This window comes from Pelophylax lessonae, assembly GCF_965119305.1.
Source record: "Pelophylax lessonae genome assembly, chromosome: 4".
NCBI lineage: Eukaryota > Metazoa > Chordata > Amphibia > Anura > Ranidae > Pelophylax > Pelophylax lessonae.
In genome coordinates, this window is record NC_138771.1 from 635,041,067 (window position 1) to 635,062,483 (window position 21,417).

At 44.5% G+C, this 21,417-nt stretch overlaps 1 protein-coding gene across 1 annotated transcript in view; it reads left to right on the forward strand.

The window, feature by feature from the left end:
• Positions 1-21,417, forward strand: part of DNAH2 (dynein axonemal heavy chain 2) — a gene marked incomplete at its 3' end in the record, with an annotated part of 417,940 nt that overhangs the window by 146,136 nt on the left and 250,387 nt on the right. The window contains exons 14-18 of the mRNA XM_082254654.1: positions 3,670-3,884; positions 3,957-4,103; positions 14,079-14,235; positions 16,325-16,564; positions 17,146-17,334. Coding sequence (XP_082110780.1) covers positions 3,670-3,884; positions 3,957-4,103; positions 14,079-14,235; positions 16,325-16,564; positions 17,146-17,334 — 948 coding nt within the window. The remainder of the gene's footprint in view (positions 1-3,669; positions 3,885-3,956; positions 4,104-14,078; positions 14,236-16,324; positions 16,565-17,145; positions 17,335-21,417) is intronic.

Below are 21,417 nucleotides of genomic sequence, written 5' to 3' on the forward strand. Positions count from 1 at the left end.
AGAGACTGATGTGACTGGCTCAGTGTTTTCTGTACAGCACTGCAGTATATGTCAGAGCTATATAAATCTATAATAATAATAATAATAATAATAGTATGTGAATGTATTGGGATGCTGGAATGTAAGCTCCTCTGGTGAAGAGACGGATGTGACTGGCTCAGTATTCTCTGTACTGCACTGTGGTATATGTCAGAGCTATAAAAGCGTATAATATTTATAGTGTGTTACTGTATTGGGACATTAGAGTGTAAGCTCTTCTGGTACAGAGACTAATGTGACTGCCTCAGTGTTCTCTGTACAGCACTGCGGTATATGTCAGAGCTATATAAATGTATAATAATAGTTTGTGACTGTATTGGGACATTAGAGTGTAAGCTCTTCCGGTGCAGAGACTAATGTGACTGCCTCAGTGTTTTCTGTACAGCACTGCAGTATATGTCAGAGCTATATAAGTGTATAATAATAATAGCGTGGGGCTCTATTGGGACATTAGAATGTAAGCTCCACTGGTGAAGAGTGAAGTGACTGGCCCTGTATTCTCTGCACAGCACTGTGGTATATGTCAGAGCTATAAAAGTGTATAATAATAATAATAATAATAGTGTGTGACTGTATTGGACCATTAGAATGTAAGCTCTTTCAGTGCAGAGACTGATGTGACTGGCTCGGTGTTCTCTGTACAGCACTGTGGTATATGTCAGAACTATATAAATCTATAATAACAGTGTGTTACTGTGGGGGGACATTAGAGTGTAAGCTCCTTTGGTGCAGTCACTGGTGTTAATCGCTCAGTGTTCTCCATACTGTGCTGTGGGATACTAACCTGTTGTTGGTGCAAATAAAAAAGTATCACATACAGTGTTCGGCTGTTTTATGTGCATGAATACTGATTTACAAAATGAATGTAATAAACACAGAAGGGGGGATGAAATGGCAATAAAATGGTTGTAAACCTTTCCATATATCCAGTGAAGCGACTGGCCTCAAGATATACACAGAGATGAAACCAATCCTACATAAATTGTACCTGTTTATCGACAGCCTTTTCTTCTCTACATCCCTTCAAAGCCCAGAATTTATACAACTTGCCTGAGCTTTCAGAAAAAATGGGGCAGAGAGCTGAAGTTACACTCTGCAGAGTTCAGTGAGGAGATCTCTGAGAGGTGATTGGAAGGAAGAGACACCCCCCCCCCCTTTTACACAGCACACAGAAACAGAGCTGAGGCTGTCAATCTGCTGGAGCTCCCTCCCCTGTCACCATTTTTCTCTTGGTGTCAGAGGAAGGAAGCAGTACACAGAAATAACACTTAGGCCTCATTCACACATCAGCTTTTTGTAGCTTGAAGTTTAAAGCTCCAAAATGCTGGAGGATAAAAAAATCAATTCTCTATGGAGGTGGTTCACATCTCCACTCCAAGTTGCCTGAAGCTCAAAAAAGTTCTGGAGCTTTTTTTTGCAGCTCAAATTGGGCAGATTTTGCCATGTTTTTATTCCCATAGAAATTAATGTAAATGGGCCATTTGCGCATTTTTGTGCGCATTCCCGTGTTTTGTCACGTATTCTGCTCAAATGAAAAAAAAAAAATATAGTAATAAAATATTGAAAAATAAAATGTAAACTAAATACACAAATTACTAAAACTCATCATAAATAATATATAATAATACATAAATAATAACTAACCCCAAACCTTATAAAATATTTTAAATATATTATTATTATTTTTTCATTATTACTATTATTATTAACAATAAACACCCAAACTCAGATTATTAATAATGATTTATTTTGTGTTGGAGTGTTTAGTTTATATATATATATATATATATATATATATTTTTTTTTTTTTTTAAGGCTTAGGGCTTAATATTTCATAGTATTCATTTATTGTATTTATTTAGGATTATTTTTTATTCATTTGTGTATTTATTTTACATTTATTTATTATTATTATTATTATTATACAGGATTTATATAGCGCCAACAGTTTGCGCAGCGCTTTACAATTTGAGGGAAGACAATACAGTTACAATACAATTCAAAACAGGAGGAACTAGAGGGCCCTGCTCGTTAGAGCTTACAATCTAGAAGGGAGGGTCAAGTGAAACAAAAGGCAATAACCGTGGGGGAAGGGTTGATGGAGAAAATGGAGGTACATTTGTTAGGTGTTGGTAGGATAGGCTTCTCTGAAAAGGAGGGTTTGCAGAGATCGCATAAAAGCTAATAGAGTAGGAGATAATCGGACAGATAAGGGTAAGGAGTTCCATAGGATTGGAGAGGCTCTGGAAAAGTCCTGGAGGCGAGTTATTATTTATTATTATTTATTATTACTAGTATAATTAACACCCTAACCCTAACAAAAATAAATGAATAACCCCAAAAACCCTAATCCTAACCACAACCCCTACTCCTAACCCTAGCCTAACCTTAACTCTAACCCCTTACCCTAAAAAAAAAAAAAAAAAAATAATCATAATAAATGAATAATATAAAATAAAAAATAAAACCTTATGAAAAGTTGAAAAAACTAACACCAAATGATGCAACAGATGATAGTTTTCTTTATTGGCTAATAAAGAAAGCCAAAGCTCAAAAATGTTGTAAAAAAAACACGGTGCAAATTGCGCATAAAAATGCGCCAAAATCCCACAAAAAAAGCTGGGAAATTGCTCAAAGACGCAACGCTCAAGTGTGAATGCAGCCTTAGTGCTCTGGATTGAGACAAGTACACACCATAGAGGGATATGCTTTGTTCATATATTTGTCTGAGGATTACAACCACTTTAAGTCAGTAGAGTTTGCTGCATAGGACTAATCATCCTTGTGTAACGCTCATGCGTTTTTGTTAGTGGATGGATTTGCAGCTGCATAATTGTCACACTCAGTAGTCGTGTAGAGATTCTGTTGAACAAACATATCCAACTCTCAGGACTTCATCACTGTGCACAGCCTGTTTATGCAATATACATACACTCAATCTGATGTTAATGGAGGTATAGTATATATAGGTGAGAGACAGGCTATAGTATGGTGAGCACCTAGGAGTAGTATTAGGAGAGTGTTTAGGTGATGGTAGTAAGCAGATAGGTTCTAATGTCAAGTATAGTGCAGATGGTAGGGGACAGCAGATGGAGTATACAAGACAGAGTAACCTAGTGCAAGGATAGTTGATGGTAGTCCCAAGAGCTAACAGTCTATGCAGATGATAGGAAATAGCTTAGATAGAGATAGTCCTGGTATATGCAGTAGATGACAGTAGAAGTGCAGGTTAGTAAGGAATCCCCTGTGGGGTACTTATCACTAGATAGGTAGTAGTAACAAAGTTCAGTAGTGAGAGGTGATCCAGTAGCGAGATACGGATCGGCAGCGAGGTTCCGGTTCAGTTCAGGCAAAGGGAATAGCCAGCAGCTCCAGCTTCGCAAGAGAAGGTGCGGTGAACATGCGGTTTGAACGAGCAATGAGTGAGAGAAAGCCGGCGATTGAAATAGCCGCTCATAGCGGCGCTCAGCGATGATGTCATTGCCCTTAAAGGTGTATGCGTCCCATTTGGATAGCAAGATGGGACGCAATATTAAGAGAGAAATGTGGAAATAAGGGTACCAGAGGTACCAGAACATTACACCTTGGTGTCACGTTTGACCTCTGACCTCCGATGGCTTTCCCCTATAGATCCTGGCCAGCTGCCACTTCATGCCCCGTGTCGGAGTAGGCGAGGAGGTCATTCATGAGTACCAGCAGCTGACCCAGAAACTGGACGAGCTGGTGAGGAAGATCTTCTCGGAATGGTCTCAATTGGCGGACAGGCAGGCCATGAAACGCCTGGACATCCCTCTTATGGTCCGCAGCCAGGAGAAGCCCGGAATGCTTGATGTGAACTTTGATAAGTGAGTACAGGAGATTGGCGTGAGTCTAAGTGTCGCCTGGATCGTCCTCTAACCATTGTTCTCCTTATACAGGAATGTGTTGAAGTTGTTTGTGGAGATCCATTACTGGGAACGGGTTCAGTTTGAGATCCCTCATTATGTGGTGGACATTTACCAGCGGCAGGAGGACCTCCGAAACCTGCGAGAAAATGTTCTCCTGGTAGTTCGAGCCTATAACAGGTGAGCAGTCTTTTATCGCCATCTTGTGGACAGAGCTGATCATTTTTTTTATTTTTTTGCAGTACATTTTTATTAGCATTTTCAAGCAGAATAGGCAATGCATAAGGGGTGCCAGCTTGCAACACAAAGGCTGGTAAATATTTCCAGCATGTTTTTCAGATGCATAGATATAGAACTACAGTACTCAAAGCCCAACTCTGGGAAACATGGAAATTAAGCCTTGGTGTGGGGCTGTGTCTAGACTGTAAGGGTTAATTGCTCACAGTGCCGGGACAAGGTCATCTAGAGCCCAGGGCGAGCATGCCAAATAGCGCCCCCCCCCCAGATGTATGAGCATTATGTGTCCAATATTCCCCCCCCATAAAAATCGAGCACTAATCTGCATGCACACATCTTTGCCCCCTAGCTAAAATCCTCTCTCCCAATATGCAGCCAACACGAATCCCCTCCAAAAAAATACCCCCATCCAAGCACAAACCTTCTACCCCTCAAATGTCCTCTCTGAGCACAATTCCTCTCCCCCTCCCACTCCAAATCCCCCCCCCCCAACACAAATTCCCCAATCTTTCCCATCATAGCACAAATCCCTCGCTCCCAAAGTTCCCCCTCCTAGCACGAATACCCCCGATCAGCCCAAATAGCATAAATCCCCCCCCCCCCCTAAAAATCGAGCACTAATAAAGCCCAGAATTTATACAATACAACTTGCCTGGGCTTCCAGAAAAAATGGGGCAAAGAGCTGAAGTTACACTCTGCAGAGCTCAGTGAGAAGATCTCTGAGAGGTGATTGGAAGGAAGAGACACACCCCCCTTCCCCCTTACACAGCACACAGAAACAGAGCTGAGGCTATCACTCCGCCGCAGCTCAAATTGGGCAGATTTTGCCATGTTGTTATTCCCATAGAAATTAATGTAAATGGGCCATTTGCGCATTTTTGTGTGCATTTTTGTGCGCATTCCCGTGTTTTGTCACATATTCTGCTCAAATTAAAAATGTTTTCAAAAAAATACAGTAATAATATATTGAAAAAAAAAAAGTAAAATAAATACACAAATTACTAAAACTCATCATAAATAATAAATAATATATAATAATACATAAATAATAACTAATCCCTAACCTTATAAAATATTTTATATATATTATTATTTTTTTTTCATTATTACTGTTATAATTACCAATAAACACCCAAACTCAGATTATTAATAATGATTTATTAATTTATTTTGTGTTGGAGTGTTTAGTTTTTATAAAAAAATATATATATATATATCTTTTTTCTTTTTTTTTTTTTTTAAGGGTTAGGGGTTAATATTTGACTTATCGTTACATAGTATTCATTTATTGTATTTATTTAGGATTATTTTTATTTATTTGTGTATTTATTTTACATTTATTCCTAGCACGAATACCCCCGATCAGCCCAAATAGCATAAATCCCCCCCCCCTAAAAATCGAGCACTAATCTGCATGCACGCATCTTTGCCCCCCAGCCAAAATCCTCTCTCCCAATATGCACCCAACACGAATCCCCCCCAAAAAATACCCCCATCCAAGCACAAACCTTCTACCCCTCAAATGTCCTCTCTGAGCACAATTCCTCCCCCCCCCCCCCCCCTCCCAACACAAATTCCCCAATTTTTCCCATCATAGCACAAATCCCTCCCTCCCAAAGTTCCCCTCCTAGCACGAATACCCTCCAATCAGCCCAAATAGCATAAATCCCCCCCCCCCCCCCAATAAAAATCGAGCACTAATCTGCATGCACACATCTTTGCCCCCAGCTGAAATCCTCTCTCCCAATATGCACCCAACACGAATTCCCCCCCCCCCCCAAAAAAAATGCCCCCATCCAAGCACAAATCTTCTACCCTCAAATGTCCTCTCTGAGTACAATTCCTCTCCCCCTCCCACTCCAAATCCCCCCCCCCAACACAAATTCCCCTTCCCCCAATCTTTCCCATCATAGCACAAATCCCTCCCTCCCAAAGTTCCCCCTCCTAGCACAAATACCCCCCGATCAGCCCGAATAGCATAAATCCTCCCCCCCCCCCCAAAAAAAAAAACTCCCGTCCTAGCACAAACCCCTTCCTCTACCTTTTCTAGCACAACCCTCCCAAATCCACCCTCCTAGCACAAGTCCTGTTCCCCCCTCCCAACACAAATTCCTCCAAATCACCTCCCAAATTTCCCCTCCTGGAACCATTCTTACCATCTGCCACCCTGAATTTCCTCCTCACAATACACTAAGTGACACTTTTTGGGGGACCAGTGACACCAATACAGTGATCAGTGCTAAATAATATGCACTGTTACTGTATAAATGACTCTGGCAGCGAAGCGGTTAATGCTGGGGGTGATCATCAAGGGGTTAAATGTGCCTGTCTGACAGGAGAGCTGCCTGCTTTGTTTACATAGACAGGCGGCTCTCCTGTCAGTTTCCCCGAAGATCGCGGGAGGCCAACGGTGATCGAGCCCGCTCCACCCGCGGTCTGGCTCCTGCTGTGTCTAATCACAGCGGGAGCTCGGCTCCAGCGATGCACGCGCGCTGCCGAGACCACGTGCACCTTATCACATAGATCTACGTGATTATGCTCAGCCGAGCCGCCCTGCCGCAGTAAATCTGCACATGGGGTGGTCGGCAAGTGGTTAAGGGCCAGTTCACACCATAAAAGCGCAGTCCAGATACGTTTTGGATGCTTTTCTGCATGCGCTTTTTGAATGTTCAGTGTATTTCTCCCCCCCCCCTTTTTACTTAACCTAAAATAAGGACATCTGTGTTCCAGTGCATTTTTGGTGTTTTCCGGTGCGTTTTTGATGTATGTTACTGCGTTCCAGTACAGTCCAGTGCAGAAAAAATGCAGGATGTTCTACTTTTTTTTTTCTGGAACTGCCCGCACTGGTGTGAACTATGCCATTGAAAACCATATACTGTAACCTACTTTCAATGTGTTTTTGATGCAGAAAAAAAACGCACTGGACTGCATGTGTTGTGCACTGGCCCTAAGAGTTAATAAAACTGCAGGTAATCAAAACCAACTCTATATTTCCATATAGAGAAAGACAAAGTGGGGCCCCTGTCTAGTGATGAGCAGGTTGATACACAGAGATCTTCTTACATAAGTTGTACCTGATTATCTGCAGTCTTCTCTTCTCTACAGCTGTTCAAAGTCCAGACTGTATAAAGCTTGTCTGAGCTGTCAGAAATAAAGGGGGTGGGAAGCTGAAGTTACACTCTGCAGAGCTCAGTGAGGAGAGCTCTGAGAGATGATTGGAGGGAAAGGACACACCCCCTTCACACAGAAACAGAGCTGAGGCTGTTAATTACAGGCTGTGTGCTGGAGCTCCCGAAACAAACTATAAGTTTCCATATAAAGACAGGCAAAGTGCTCAGAGTGGGGCCCCTGTGTAGTGAAGAGCAGGGTTTTTTATATGAGTGTGACAGTTTCCCTCTGTGGGCTCACTGGTTGCAATTACATTGGCATCCCAGCAACCAGTGACACTTTTTTGGCTTTACCAACAAGAATCTGCAGCAGGCACGGACCTTTTATTTTGCAGTGGCGCCACACAATTTTCAAGAATATCTGTGTAGACTTTCTGAATTCCAGGTATTCTAGCTTACTTCGCGGCCACAGCAAGAATGATACACCTTGTTGCTTTCGCGCCCGCCATTAGCAACCCATTCAAATGAATGAGGCCACTCTGCAAAGTGCCCTGCAACTGTGTGCAATGCTTGCAGTTGCTGCGTGTTAATGTGGGGTCCAAGGGGTTAAAGCAGGCGGTGAGGAGGCGATACAATGCCTCCTCACCCCCCTGTCAGACATCTCTGAAAAGCAATCCGAGCATGGATGGCTTTTCAGAGGAGTGACAGTACCTGTTGCACATGTGAATGAGCCCTTACCCCAGATATCAATATCCTCCTCTTTATGAAGTCGGGCTCTTTCACACTAGCAGATGGGGGGCAATAAGACCCAGCGGATGAGCCACCTCCCCCCAACCAGACCCCATTTCGCTGGAGAGGCATCTGCCAGGGGTGTACACATGCTGCGGCCTCATTGTTTTGGTTCACGGCTGCGGCAGGAATTATGACCCCCTGTCACTTTCAGTGAGCACCACCACACACCGATTGCGACCCACTCAAGTGAATGGGACCACTCTGCAAGCTCTCCGCAACTGCGTGCTATGCAGTTGAAGCGCTAGTGCAGGCTCCAAGGGGTTAAAGCAGGTGGCAAGGAGGAGATACAACATCTCCTCGCTGCCTGTCAAATGCTCTCTGAAGAGTGAGCCAAACACAGATTACTCTTCAGAGACCAAAGCTTATGGGAACGTGTAAGTCCTTGCACAGTTATTTATTTTACATAGTTTTCCTACTTTTACCGTTTTCTACTTTTCCCATAGAGACTCCTTGCTATGCCATAGATCAGGGGTCTCCACACTTTCCAAACAAAGGGCCACTTTACTGTCCTTTAGACTTTGGGAGGGCCAGACTGTGGCCAGTGGAAGAAGGAAATGCCCCAGCATCAGTGGGAGTAAACAATTCCTTAGGTTTGGTGGTAAGTTGACATAAAACAATTTCATAGCACCTGTGGTCAGTAAGAGGAGGAATAGTGCCCCATTGTTGGTATTATTGGGAGGAATGGTGCTCATCATTGGTATTAGTGGGAGGAATAGTGCCCCATCATTGGTAGTAATGGGGGGAATAGTGTCCTGTCAATGGTATTATTGGGAGCAATTGTGCCCCATCGTTGGTATTAGTGGAAGGAATAGTGCCCCATAATTGGTATTATTGGGAGTAATAGTGCCCCATTATTGATATTAATTGGAGGAATAGTGACCCATCATTGGTATTAACGGGTTGCCGACTGCGCACAGTATATTTACTGCGGCAGTCAGCCCCGGCCAGGCAGAGTGACGTAGATCTACGTCACTCGCCTGTCACTGCTATTAGAGCCAATAGCGGGCGAGCGCGCGCCCGCTGAGGCGCGCGCCCGCCTCGGCTCGTTCAGGGAGGAGTGCGGGCGTGTGACCGGCGGACCCGATGTCCGCCGGTCACTCGCCGATCGTCGGTACAGCGGGAGAAAGACAGAGCGGCTTATGTAAACAAGCCACCTGTCATTCTCCCCTGTGTAAAAATGAAGATCAGACGGTTCTACTATGTAGAACCGTTGATCTTTGTTTTTACACCAATAGCATTGTCCCACTACAGTTAGAATCACGCCCCTAGGACACACTTAACCCCTCCCTGTCCAATACAGTTAACCCCTTCCCTGCCAGTGTCATTTTTGCAGTAACAGTGCATATATATAGCACTGATTACTGCAGTAATGTCACTGGTACCCCCAAAAGTGTCAAAAATGTCAGTCAAGGGTCCGATCTGTCCGCCGCAATGTCGCAGTACCGCAAAAAAAATCGCAGATCGCCGCCATTACTCGTTAAAAAAAAAACTCCAAAAATGACAAAAATCTTTCCCTTTGTTAGTAAACGCGATAACTTTTGCGCAAACCAATCAAAATACGCTTTTTGCGATTTTTTTTTACCAAACATATGTAGCATAAAACAATTTGGCCGAAAATGTTAAAAAATTTTGATTTTTACATTTTTTTTTGGGGGGGATTTCATATAAAAAAAAGTAAAAAATATTGTTATTTTTGCAAAAATTACGCTATTTTTTTGTTTATAGAGCATTGATCAAAAAATGATCAAAAAATCGCACAAGTGATCAAACACCACCAAAAGAAAGCTCTGTTTGTGGGAAAAAAAGGACGTGAAATTCGTTTAGGTACAGCGTCGCATGGCCGCGCAATTGTCCGTTAAAGTCACGCAGTAAAAAATCGCAAAAAACCCCCTGGTCAGGAAGGGGGTAAAATCTTCCGGGGCTTAAGTGGTTAATGGGAGGAATAGTGCCCCATCATTGCCGTCCGTAGGTGGAATAGTGCCCCGTAGTTGGCATCAGTGGTATTAATGGGAGATTTAGTGCCCCATCATTGGTATTAATGGGGGAAATAGTGCCCCATCATTGATATTAATGGGAGGTATAGTGCCCATCATCGGTATTAATGGGAGAAATGGTGTCCCATCATTGGTATTAATGGGAGGAATAGCGCCCCATAATTGGTATTAATGGGAGGAATAGTTCCCCTATCATTGGTATTATTGGGAGGAGAAGTGCCCCATCATTGGTATTTAATTGAGGGATAGTGCCCCATCATTGGTTTTAATTGGAGGAATAGTGCCCCACCTTTGGTATTAATGGGAGGAATAGTGCCCAATCGTTGGTGTCAGTGGGAGGAATAGTGCCCAATCGTTGGTGTCAGTGGGAGGAATAGTGCCCCGTCATTGGTATTTATGGGAGGAATAGTGCTACATCATTGGTATTAATGGGAGGAATACTGCCCCATCATTGGTATCAGTGGGAGGAATAGTGCTCCATCATTGGTATCAGTGGGAGGAATAGTGCTCCATCATTGATATTAATGGGAGGAATAGTACCTCATTGTTGATTTCAGTGGAAGAATGGAAGGAATGATCCCTCATCATTGCCGTCAGTGGGAGGAATAGTGCCCCAAAGTTGGTGTCAGTGGGAGTGTAGCCCAGTGTCGCCGATCACAGCGGCTCCTGTGGGAGTAAGTGCTACAGTTCAGGAGCTATGCTGCCACACTGTTGGTGTCAGTGGAAGGAATGCCTCATTGTTGGTGTCAGTGAAAGGAATAGTACCTCAAATCAGAGTGAAAAAAATTCCTGCAAGGGCTGGATAAAGGCAAGGAAAGGGTCGCAGTTTGGAGACCACTGCCCTAGATGGACCTCAGTACAAAGGGACCTCAGTCATACTGTATGTTCTCGAAATGTCCAAAACTGGTCGTGTACTGGCATAGTGCGTTTGACATTATCAATCGTGCATTTCAGCTTCATGTTCTCCTGAGCCAAAGATGCGTCTCTTGGGAACGTTGAACCTTGCCTCCGATGACTGTACCCTAGAGATAGCGGTAACCGGCACTTTATACTTGGCCAGGAAAACTATTGCACAACATTGGCTATCTCCTCGAAAACCCAACCACACACCTTTGGATAGAAAATACAAATTCTATCCTGCACTTGGAAAGCCTAACCTATGCCTGTAAAGGTGCTTCTCTACATTTTCAGAAGATATGGCATGGGTGGCTAGACAACTCTTGGCTTGCACCCCCCAACCTCTTCCTCCCAGCTCTAATTATCCATTAATCAATTGCTAGCCTCAAACTGTGTATTTTTTATCACTTCACACAGTTGGGTTCAATAAAAATTACACTGGCCCATGGGCGTCCGCAGAACTTTTTCCAGGGGGGGGGGGCATAATTTTAAGGTAAGCCATGCTCTGCCCCTTTTCAACAATGTCATGAAGGGGAGGGGCTTAGTCATTATCAAATAAAGCGCAGGCTTTCAAAGGTTTGTGAAACCTGACCCTCTCTGTTTTGGGTCCATGCATTCGACGCATGCATGCATGTGACGTCAGTACGTGCTGTGACGTCATGTGCCGTGCCTCTGTGCACGGGGCCACAAGTTCCCTCAATTTCCTTCCCCCGGGTTCCCTCTCTCCTGGAATGATAGCACCGGGGAAACCTACATAATGACAAAAAAGAGCCGCTCAGGTGAGGTGAAGTAACTCCGGGGCAGGTCGGATCCGTCATCCAGATACTGAGCAATCAAAAGAAAAATTGACTGCACTGGAGTATGATGAAGTAGAAGTGCTTTAATTCCCCATAAAAATGAATGATACAGTGCATCACAAGGACATGGGACAGGTTAACGCGTTTCACGATTCAGAAGATCGCTTACTCATAACCACATGTGTGGTCAATTTTCCTTTAGATTGCTCATGATAGCACTGGGGCCTGGGGCTGGGGACAGTGGTCCGTGCGGCTGCTGATGTCAGTCACTGCGTGAGTCGTGACTCGCGAGTATTTATTTTTAAAGGGGAAAAATAAGCCGATCTTTACCAGTTTTCAGAGCACCGATCAACACTCATGTGACCCACCACCTCTCTCCTCCTCTTGGCCTCTCCTCCTCCCATCCTGACTGACGTCAGCGGGGAATCCTTGGCCCCGCCTGCTGCAGGCAGCTGTCAGATAGGGAGAGGAGAGAGCTGGTGGGTCACGTGAGCGGCGATCGGTGCTCTGAAAACTGGTAAAGAATGGCTTATTTTTTTAAAACACATATACAGAGACAGGCGCATGGGCACACTGGATTATTAAACAGACCAGACAGGATAGTATAAAGTGGCATAACAACCACTTTAAAGGGGAAGTTGAGATTCCAGGGGGGGAAACTTGCCCCCCCCCCCCCATGCGGACGCCCATGCATCGGCCACAGTTATCCTTTAAATGTAAATATATGTTTTATTAAGTGTACATCTGATTTACAATTAAACAGTACTTTTTTTTCTTTTTGTGTACTTACGGGACATTGTATACTACGGTGCTGTACTTCAAGGTTATGCTGGAAATCTGCTTGTTCTATATTTGCAGCAAGTGAATTGAAGGCCACGTTCACGAATTGTTCTTATACTGTGAATCACATTGTTTTACTCTATTTGCTGCTATGTTGTTTGTTGAAAAACGTAAAGAATAAAGAATACCTTGATGAATAATATATCACAATTTGTTTTCTCTTAGCAGCCTAAGTAGAAAAGCCTATCCCCTGCCAGCATGCTGCAGAGAATGACCCTTGCTCTCTGTGTGAAAGCAGCGGTCTCTCTGTATGGGTATGACATGCCCCCTGCTGAGTCAGACCTATAGCTTTACAGTCAGCAAATGTCACGCTCTCTGCTGATTGGATAACTCTAGCGCTTACTCAGCAGGGGGAGTGTGGAACTTCAGCAGAGAAACCACTGCTTCCTCAGAAATAGCAAGTATCCTTCTCTGCAGCATGCTGGCAGGGGACAGGCTTTTCTAACTCAGGCCATGGCTGTTTTCTAAAGGAACTGTAAAACTTTGGACAGCTTTTTATTTTAATGAACCTGAAATGTATTTAGTTGCTTTTAAACTGAAAGGTCAATTTGGCTTTAAAATGATTGTAAAGGTTTTTTTTTTTTTCTTGTGCAAAATAACAAACAAGTTGTATTTACCTGCTCTGTGCAAGGGATTTGCACAGAGCAACCCTGATCCTCCTATTCTGGGGTGCCCCGGCGTTGCTCCTGGCTTCTCCTCTTCATTGGGTGCCCCCACGGAGAGCCGCTTTCCATGGGGGCACCCGTGCAGGCGCGCTCACGAGTCCATTGATACAGACAGCAGGACTCGGCCCCGCCCCCTACTCCTGTGTCACTGGATTTGATTTACAGCCGCCGGAGTCAATGGCTCCTGCTGCTATCAATCTAACTAATGAGGACCTGAGACAGCGGCTGGAGCCACTGGAATGATCAGGTTCAGGTAAGAATAAGGGGGGGGTCTGGGGGGGCAGCTGCAGCACCAAAGGTTTTTCACCTTAATGCATAGAATGCATTAAGGTGAAAAACCCTGAGACTTTACAACTCCTTTAATGATGCAAGCTGTTGGAGTAGCTTGAAAGGGGCAGGGGCAGCTGCATATGGAGGAACTGATGTCTCCATTTCCCCCCTGCAGCTACTGAATGCCTGCGGGAGGGAGAGGAGGACAAGCAGGCTTTCACCGGTTGCAGGAGGAAAAATGGAGAGATCAGTTATTCTATATACAGCTGCCCCCGCCACTTCTCCTATCCTGGAGCATTGAGCTGGGTCACAATTGCGACCCCTGTAGGTACGCCCCTGGCAAGGCACTTCCCTGCACCATCTTCCTCCTCTCTCATCCCTTTCTTCAAGCTAAAAGTCTAGCCAGAGACTTCACTGTCCACTGTAAAAAAAGTTTATTTTATTGTTCAGAGTGTGTCAAGATAAAGAACACTGAGGGTTTAATACTACTTTAAGATCAGTTATTTTCACTTGCTCTCTGTTATAAACTTGTTTGTTTCTTCCTTTCATGCTCCAGGATCATAGCGGCTCTCTCCACAGAGGAGCGCAGCCTGTTCAGAGAAAGAATCCGTTTCCTAGATAAGAAGATCCAGCCAGGTCTTACTAAGCTACACTGGTCATCCAAGGGAGCATCAAGCGCCTTCATTAATGATTGTCTTCTGCATGCCAGCAAGGTGAGCATATTACAAGTGACTTCCAGCTTCAAGCAAGACACATACCATATAAGCCACGTTAACATGATATAACTGATTGCCTACTGCACTGTCAGGAGCTGTCAGGACTGTTGAGGAGCAGTGGCGGCTGGTGCTCAAAATTTTTAGGGGGGCGCAAACAGAAAAAAATCTAATAGGCATTGCTTTGCGGCAAGAAAACGCGGCAAAAAACGCGGCAAAAAATTGCATGACTTTGAGGTCAAAAAAGTGTGAAAGGGGCCTTCAGTAATCAAAGTATAGTGTGCCCCCTTTCAATGCAGAGTTACTACAGCTTGCCCCCTTTCAATGCAGAGTTACTACAGCGTGCCCCCATTCAATGCAGAGTCACTACAGCGTGCCCCCATTCAATGCAGAGTTACTACAGCGTGCCCCCATTCAATGCAGAGTTACTACAGCGTGCCCCCATTCAATGCAGAGTTACTACAGCATGCCCCCATTCAATGCAGAGTTACCACGGCGTGCCCCCATTCAATGCAGAGTTACCACGGCGTGCCCCCATTCAATGCAGTGACCAGCATGCCCCCCATCAATGCAGTGACCAGCGTGCCCTCCATCAATGCAGTGACCAGCGTGCACCCCATCAATGCAGTGACCAGCATGCCCCCCATCAATGCAGTGACCAGCGTGCCCCCCATCAATGCAGTGACCAGCGTGCCCCCTTCAAAGCAGTGACCAGCATGCCCCCCCATTAATTTAGTGACCAGCATGCCCCCCATCAATGCAGTGACCAGCATGCCCCCCATCAACATAGTGACCAGCGTGCCCCCATCAATGCAGAGAGACTTACCTGCAGCAGCGGCTTCTCCTCAGTCCCCCGGCGTCTCCTCGAGTCCTCCTGCCTCCTCCTCGGCCAATGGCATGCGTTCACCTTTCGGCCAAACAGGAAGCGGTTCTCGGACCTGCTTCCTGATTGGCCAGGAGGAGGATCCGTGTGACAATAACGAATTTTCATTCGCTATTGTCACACAATGGGTGGGCTCGGGGCGCACTGCTCTGCGCCCCAGGTCGACCCTCTTCTGAAGCCTATTAGAGCCTCTGTAGGGGCTGTCTATCCCTGACTCCTCAACAGTGGCTCTCTGGCTCTAATCGGGTGATTAAAAAATAAAATCCCATTGAACTCCATGTGTCCCGTATGCAGATTAGGGGGCCGGATGCATGGATGGGGGGGGGGGGGCGGCGCCCCAACGCACCAGCCGCCACTGTTGAGGAGTCAGGGATAGACAGCCCCTACAGGTCCCCAGTGCTACTCATGTCCATTTGATGTCCAGTCCCCATTCAGCTCCCACAAACAAGTGAGCACCTAGTTTGTGTGATTTCCCTGGGGTTCCTTTTGGGTTTTCTAATTGTCTTTCAAAATCCAAAAGCAAACTGAGTGAACTCTGATGACTGGTGGGGTAGTGATCAAGAAGCAGCAGAAGTGTTGGAGGAAGCACAGATCCACAGAGCTTCCTCTCCAGCAAGGAGAACATTGAGCAGCACAAGGCATATATCACCAAATCTTACTCCAAATCTGGTGGGACTAGCGGCCAAAGGCAACCTTCGATGATCTAACACTGTAGTCATTAAGGTATTAGGATCAATGTACAAGATGTGCCCTGCTATTTGAAGAGAATTCAACACACGTGTAAATCTTTTAAGGTACTGCCCAGGTACAATTAACATTTCTAGATGATCCATATAACATAAAAAATCTTCACATTTTGAGTCCAGGTTCACTGTAATTCCCTGCTCAGAAGCAATATGGCAGAGGGAAGGGCGGATCTAGGTGCCATTTAAGCTCTGCTGTAGTGCATGTGTGCTGATAAGTAACACTAACAGGAGGGGAGAGCAAAGTGATATATGCTCATTTCAGTTGCCTTTTTCATTTGGCTTTGGTAGGAACAAATAATTCAGGATTACTCTTCACTGCATGGTGTATGTAGTGTATGGATAATATTTTGGAAAGGGTTATTTTCTTTTTAGGGGCTTTCTATTTTGCAGTAATAAATTGATAAACCTCCCTGCTTTAGTTGACTTTTCTTTTGTTTCTTATACTATCCTCTCCTTCCAGATCCAGCAAATTGTAGACAACTATAAGGCCTCCAACTTGAACATCTCCCGTTGCGCCCAAACGATCAGCGAGTCTCTGTTGCTCCACATTGATGGAAACCGAGTCTTCCGTGATATGGAGTTCCAGGAAACTCAGGGGGAACATCGCCGGGCTGTGCAGAGCCGTCTGCAGAAACTTCATGAGGAGATCTGCTCCTTGATGAGGACCACATATGAGGTTTTCAAGGCAGATGGACCAGAGGTACATTAAGATTGTTCCCTTCAATTTTCTCTTCTCAAGGGTTTCTTATCATTTCATGCAGAGAGATCAAACATGGATTGTTTTTCCATTGCAAAAAAATCCATCTACTATCGACATCAAGGCTTACATGCAATGGATGCTTTGCTGATTGGAGAACTATAGGTCTGACCCAGAAGGGCGTGTATCAGACCTCTGTAGAGAGACCACTGCTTCCTCACAGAAAGCTAGGGGCCTTTTTTACAGCATGCTGGTAGGGAAAAGATTTTTCTAGGCTGTGTCTGCTTTCTAAAACAGGACCTGTATGACATTTTGTTGTAATGCACTTGGAATGTATTGAACTGATTCAGCTTTAATGCACCATCTGATTGCCTCAATCGTGAAATTTTCCAAATCCTTCATTTTTTTTCTTTGATTCAATGCTTTGAAATTGTTCTGAAATTATTGGAATAGGGATTCCATTGGTCAATGTTAGTCTTTTGAAATCACAATTAAAGCAAAAGCATTGATTAGCAGACAGACATTTGGTTTTTACCTTACATCAGTTTCTCTAAAATCAAGCATTTATATGACTGTCCCTACAGGTCCAGCAGCACTGGATTTTCTACACAGAGAAGATAGACTGTCTAGTGGAAGAGGCTTTCAGACTCAACATCAAGTGGTCACTTCAAGAACTGTCCAAGGCCATCAATGGAGACAGTAAAACCTCTCCAAGCCCTCTCTTCCGGGTCATGGTGATACTTGAGAATGACTTTCCTGGCTCCACCGCTGAGGTAGGAGAGCCGCAATCTTTCCTTTCAAAGAACAATGTGGATGATATCATTTCAGGGTCCACAAGAATAGACTGTAGATAGGTTAAAGTTGTATTTATTTCTTGTAGATCAGTGGTCTCCAAACTGCAGCCCGTGGGCCTGATGTGGCCCTTTGCTTGCCCTCATCAGGCCCTTGGGTACCATGCCATCCACAGACACCAATGATGGGGCACCACTCCTCCCACAAACGCCAGTGATGGGGCACCATTCCTCCCTCAGACACCAATAATGGGGCACCATTTTTCCCATAGACACCAATGATAAAGCACCATTCCTCCCACAGACACCAATAATGGGGCACCATTCCTCCCACAGACACCAATGATGAAGCACCATTCCTCCCACAGACACCAATAATGGGGCACCATTCCTCCCACAGACACCAATAATGGGGCACCATTCCTCCCACAGACACCAATAATGGGGCACCATTCCTACCGCAGACACCAATGTTGAAGCACCATTAGTTCCACAGACACCATTAATGGAGCACCATTCCTCCCACAGACATCAATGATGGGGCACCATTCCCAATGGGGCACCATTTCTCCCACTGATACCAACAATAGGGTACTAAAACCAATGATGGGCCACTGTTTACTCTCAATGATACAAGGGCATTTTCTAAACCCACTGCCCACAGTCCCCCCCCCCCTTCCCAAATCCTAAACAAAATTAAAATGGTTCTTTACTGGATCCTTCAGAAAGTTTGCAGACCCCTGTTCTAGACTAACCAGTATAGAAATATGGGAGCTCACCTGTTATTCATGGTTACCATATTTTCAAAACCAAAATCTGGGGAAACCCTACTGACCACGCCAACTTTTAACTACACCTACAAAATCACACCCTCACGTGGAGCCACACCCCTAATATCACACCTCCATGTTTAACATGGCCTGAAACTAGTCACAGATTTTTGTAGCAAGAGACAGACATTGAAGGTATAAAAACAAAGTACCATGGGCACCACAAGAAGGGTAATAATGGTGAATTGTGGGTGTGGCCAAGTGGGAAGGGCTTAAAAGATATGGTTTAATAAAACCTAAGCCTATGCTGATATGGGTTAACGTGGTTATAAAAGCTCAAGGTTAAGGTAAAAAACCTTCTCTGTACAGCAGCCTCCTCTAATACTTACCTGGAACCAGTTGCTATGCAGCTGTGTACATGAGAGCCTCGGCTCGCTGGAGACTCTCCCTCCTAATTTGCCGAGATAGCAGAAGGAGCCATTGGCTCCCACTGCTATCAGTCACACCCACTGAGCCAATTAGAAGTGAGAGGGGGCAAGACCAAGCTGCGGCTCTGTGTGTGAATGGACACAGAGTAGCAGCTCGGGAGCAAGCCCTGGAGCAAATGCCCCCATAGTAAGCTGTTTGCCCTGGGGGCACTTGGCAGGAGGGAGGGTCCAGGGGGACCCGAGAAAAGGAGGATCTGCAGAGCAGGTAAGTATAACATGATTGTTATAAAAAAAAAAAAAAAAAAAACTCTCCTTTTAATATCACTTTAAGAGAGTGGGAAGCATAGAGTGCAGGGGTAAGGGTTAAATGAGTTCAGTAGGTAACACACAAAGTTAAAGGGTCAGGATTAAAGTGGAACGAATCCCTTTTATGCTCGTGGGCTAAGGAAGCTCCCATCTTAGCCTATGTTTGATCATGGTGATGCACATGTGATCAGCTATGGCACCAGCCATTTGATGGTTTGACAGCTTGGTTTAAAGCTAATTAAAAATTGTTAGCAAAGTTTTTGGGGTCATTGTTTAAAAACCGCAGTCCTTTTTTTACATTTTGGATTGCAGAAAGGTTAGAACCCCTGTCAGTGTTTTGTTAATTTTTGTGGCCCCCTATAGCATGGGTGCTCAACCTTCCGCAACCCACCTGCTGTGGAAGTCCCATGAGGCGTTGCAAAGCTGACAGTTGCAAGTATGACTCCCAAAGGCTGCGGCATGATGGGACTTGTAGTTCCGCAGCAGCTAGAGAGCCACAGATTGAGCACTCATGCCCTATGAGGAGGTTTTCACCTACTTTCTGTTCTGCCTCCTTCATGCCCTTTTGTGATTGTAGAGCTCTATCTCTGACTTAGCAAGAGGTGTATAGATGGGAAGAAATCCAGACTGCTACATTCCGAAATAGATCTATCTTTATTAATAAGCATAAAATGGCATCATACAGCAACTTAACCCCATGAGAAAGGGAAAAGTCAAAGCATTTCACACTGCCCTAATAATGCTCAATCATCACTCCATGGAGTCATGATCAAGCACTAGAACAAATAGAAAGAGTGTTCCCCCTGGGGGTGGGATTTTAACGGCAATCACACTTCCACGAAAAGTAAAATTAAATCATTTATGGGGTAACAAAAATAAAAATAGATCAGAAGAAGATCTAATAATATACAATTTTACAATATGTAGAAGGTTACAATCTGTGGGTGTAAATCCATAATGGAATGAAAGTAATACATATACTGTGGGGTATATGCTGATTTGAGGAAATCCTCCGACCCGACGCGTTTCAGGCGGATAAGCCTTCCTTCAGGGGTCTGGAAATGGAGAATATTGATTTCCTAGACAATGTAGTAAATGATATCATGTTAGTTATATAGATTGTAACGTATATAAGTAATATTCCTTAATAGGATATAAAATAACAATCAATCGATACAAATACAAGTAATCATAAAGTGCATACCGATGGAATATTAGAAGTGCGACAAGAGAGTCGCAGCAGGTAAAATCAAGAAGAATATAGAAGGATCTGCTGTGAAGGATGTTGTCGGTGCACCAAGGGGTACTGCCAGATGGTATCCTCCCCTCAAAGGGCTTCAGCGAGGATGCCAAACAAAAAGGCAGCGATGGCGTCTCTGATGGCATATGTGGGGGGACTTAGAAGTATATTTATTAATATTAGCATGATATACAGCAATTATTCATGGTTGAAGTGTATAGTAGAATGTAATGGGGTATACCTTGTGGGGTATGCCGGATCGTTACTGGAAAGTATTAGGAAAAAGGCTCCAATTGCGAAGTGTGTGTTTCCAACTTGAGGGTAGTTCTCTGGAACACATATTTATTTAGGTAAGTGTCGGTTTGTAATGTTTAACCAGTGTAGCCAAGTTGCAGCTGCATTATAAAATACCTTAGTATGGTTGTAAATGGGTAGTAGTTCAGTGGGACCTTCGTCCAGGGAGAGCAGAGGGGGTGTTTTTGGGGTCATTGTTTAAAAACCGCAGTCCATTTTTTACATTTTGGATTCCAGAAAGGTTAGAACCCCTGTCAGTGTTTTGTTACTTTTTGTGGCCCCCTATAGCATGGGTGCTCAACCTGTGGCCTCCAACCTGTTGCGGAACTACAAGTCCCATGAGGCGTTGCAAGGCTGACGGTTGCAAGCATGACTCCCAAAGGCTGCAGCATGATGAGACTTGTACTTCCACAGCAGCTAGAGAGCCACAGATTGAGCACTCATGCCCTATGGGGAGGTTTTCACCTACTTTCTGTTCTGCCTCCTTCATGCCCTTTTGTGATTGTAGAGCTCTATCTCTGACTTAGCAAGAGGTGTATAGATGGGAAGAAATCCAGACTGCTACATTCCGAAATAATAAGCATAAAATGGCATCATACAGCAACTAAACCCCATGAGAAAGGGAAAAGTCAAAGCATTTCGCACTGCCCTAATGCTCAATCATCATTCCATGGAGTCATGATCAAGCACTAGAACAGCTTAAACCACATTGCCTTTCTCATTCCCCCATGGGGTTTGGTTGCTGTATGATGCCGTTTTTATGCTTATTAATAAATATCTATTTTGTAGTGCAGCCATCCAGATTTCTTCTCATCCATACTGTTCAGCGTGACGAGCTGGGCTTGCACCCAAATGGGATTTGTGTGGGATCTTGAGAAGCAGACAAAGATGGAGCAGCGTTCTATTGTTTATAGTATCACCAGGAGGTGTGTTGGACCTTTGCAGAGAGACCACTGTTTCTACACAGGGATCAAGGGTCTCACTCTGCAGCATGGTGGCAGGGGACAGGCTTTTCTACTCAAGGTTT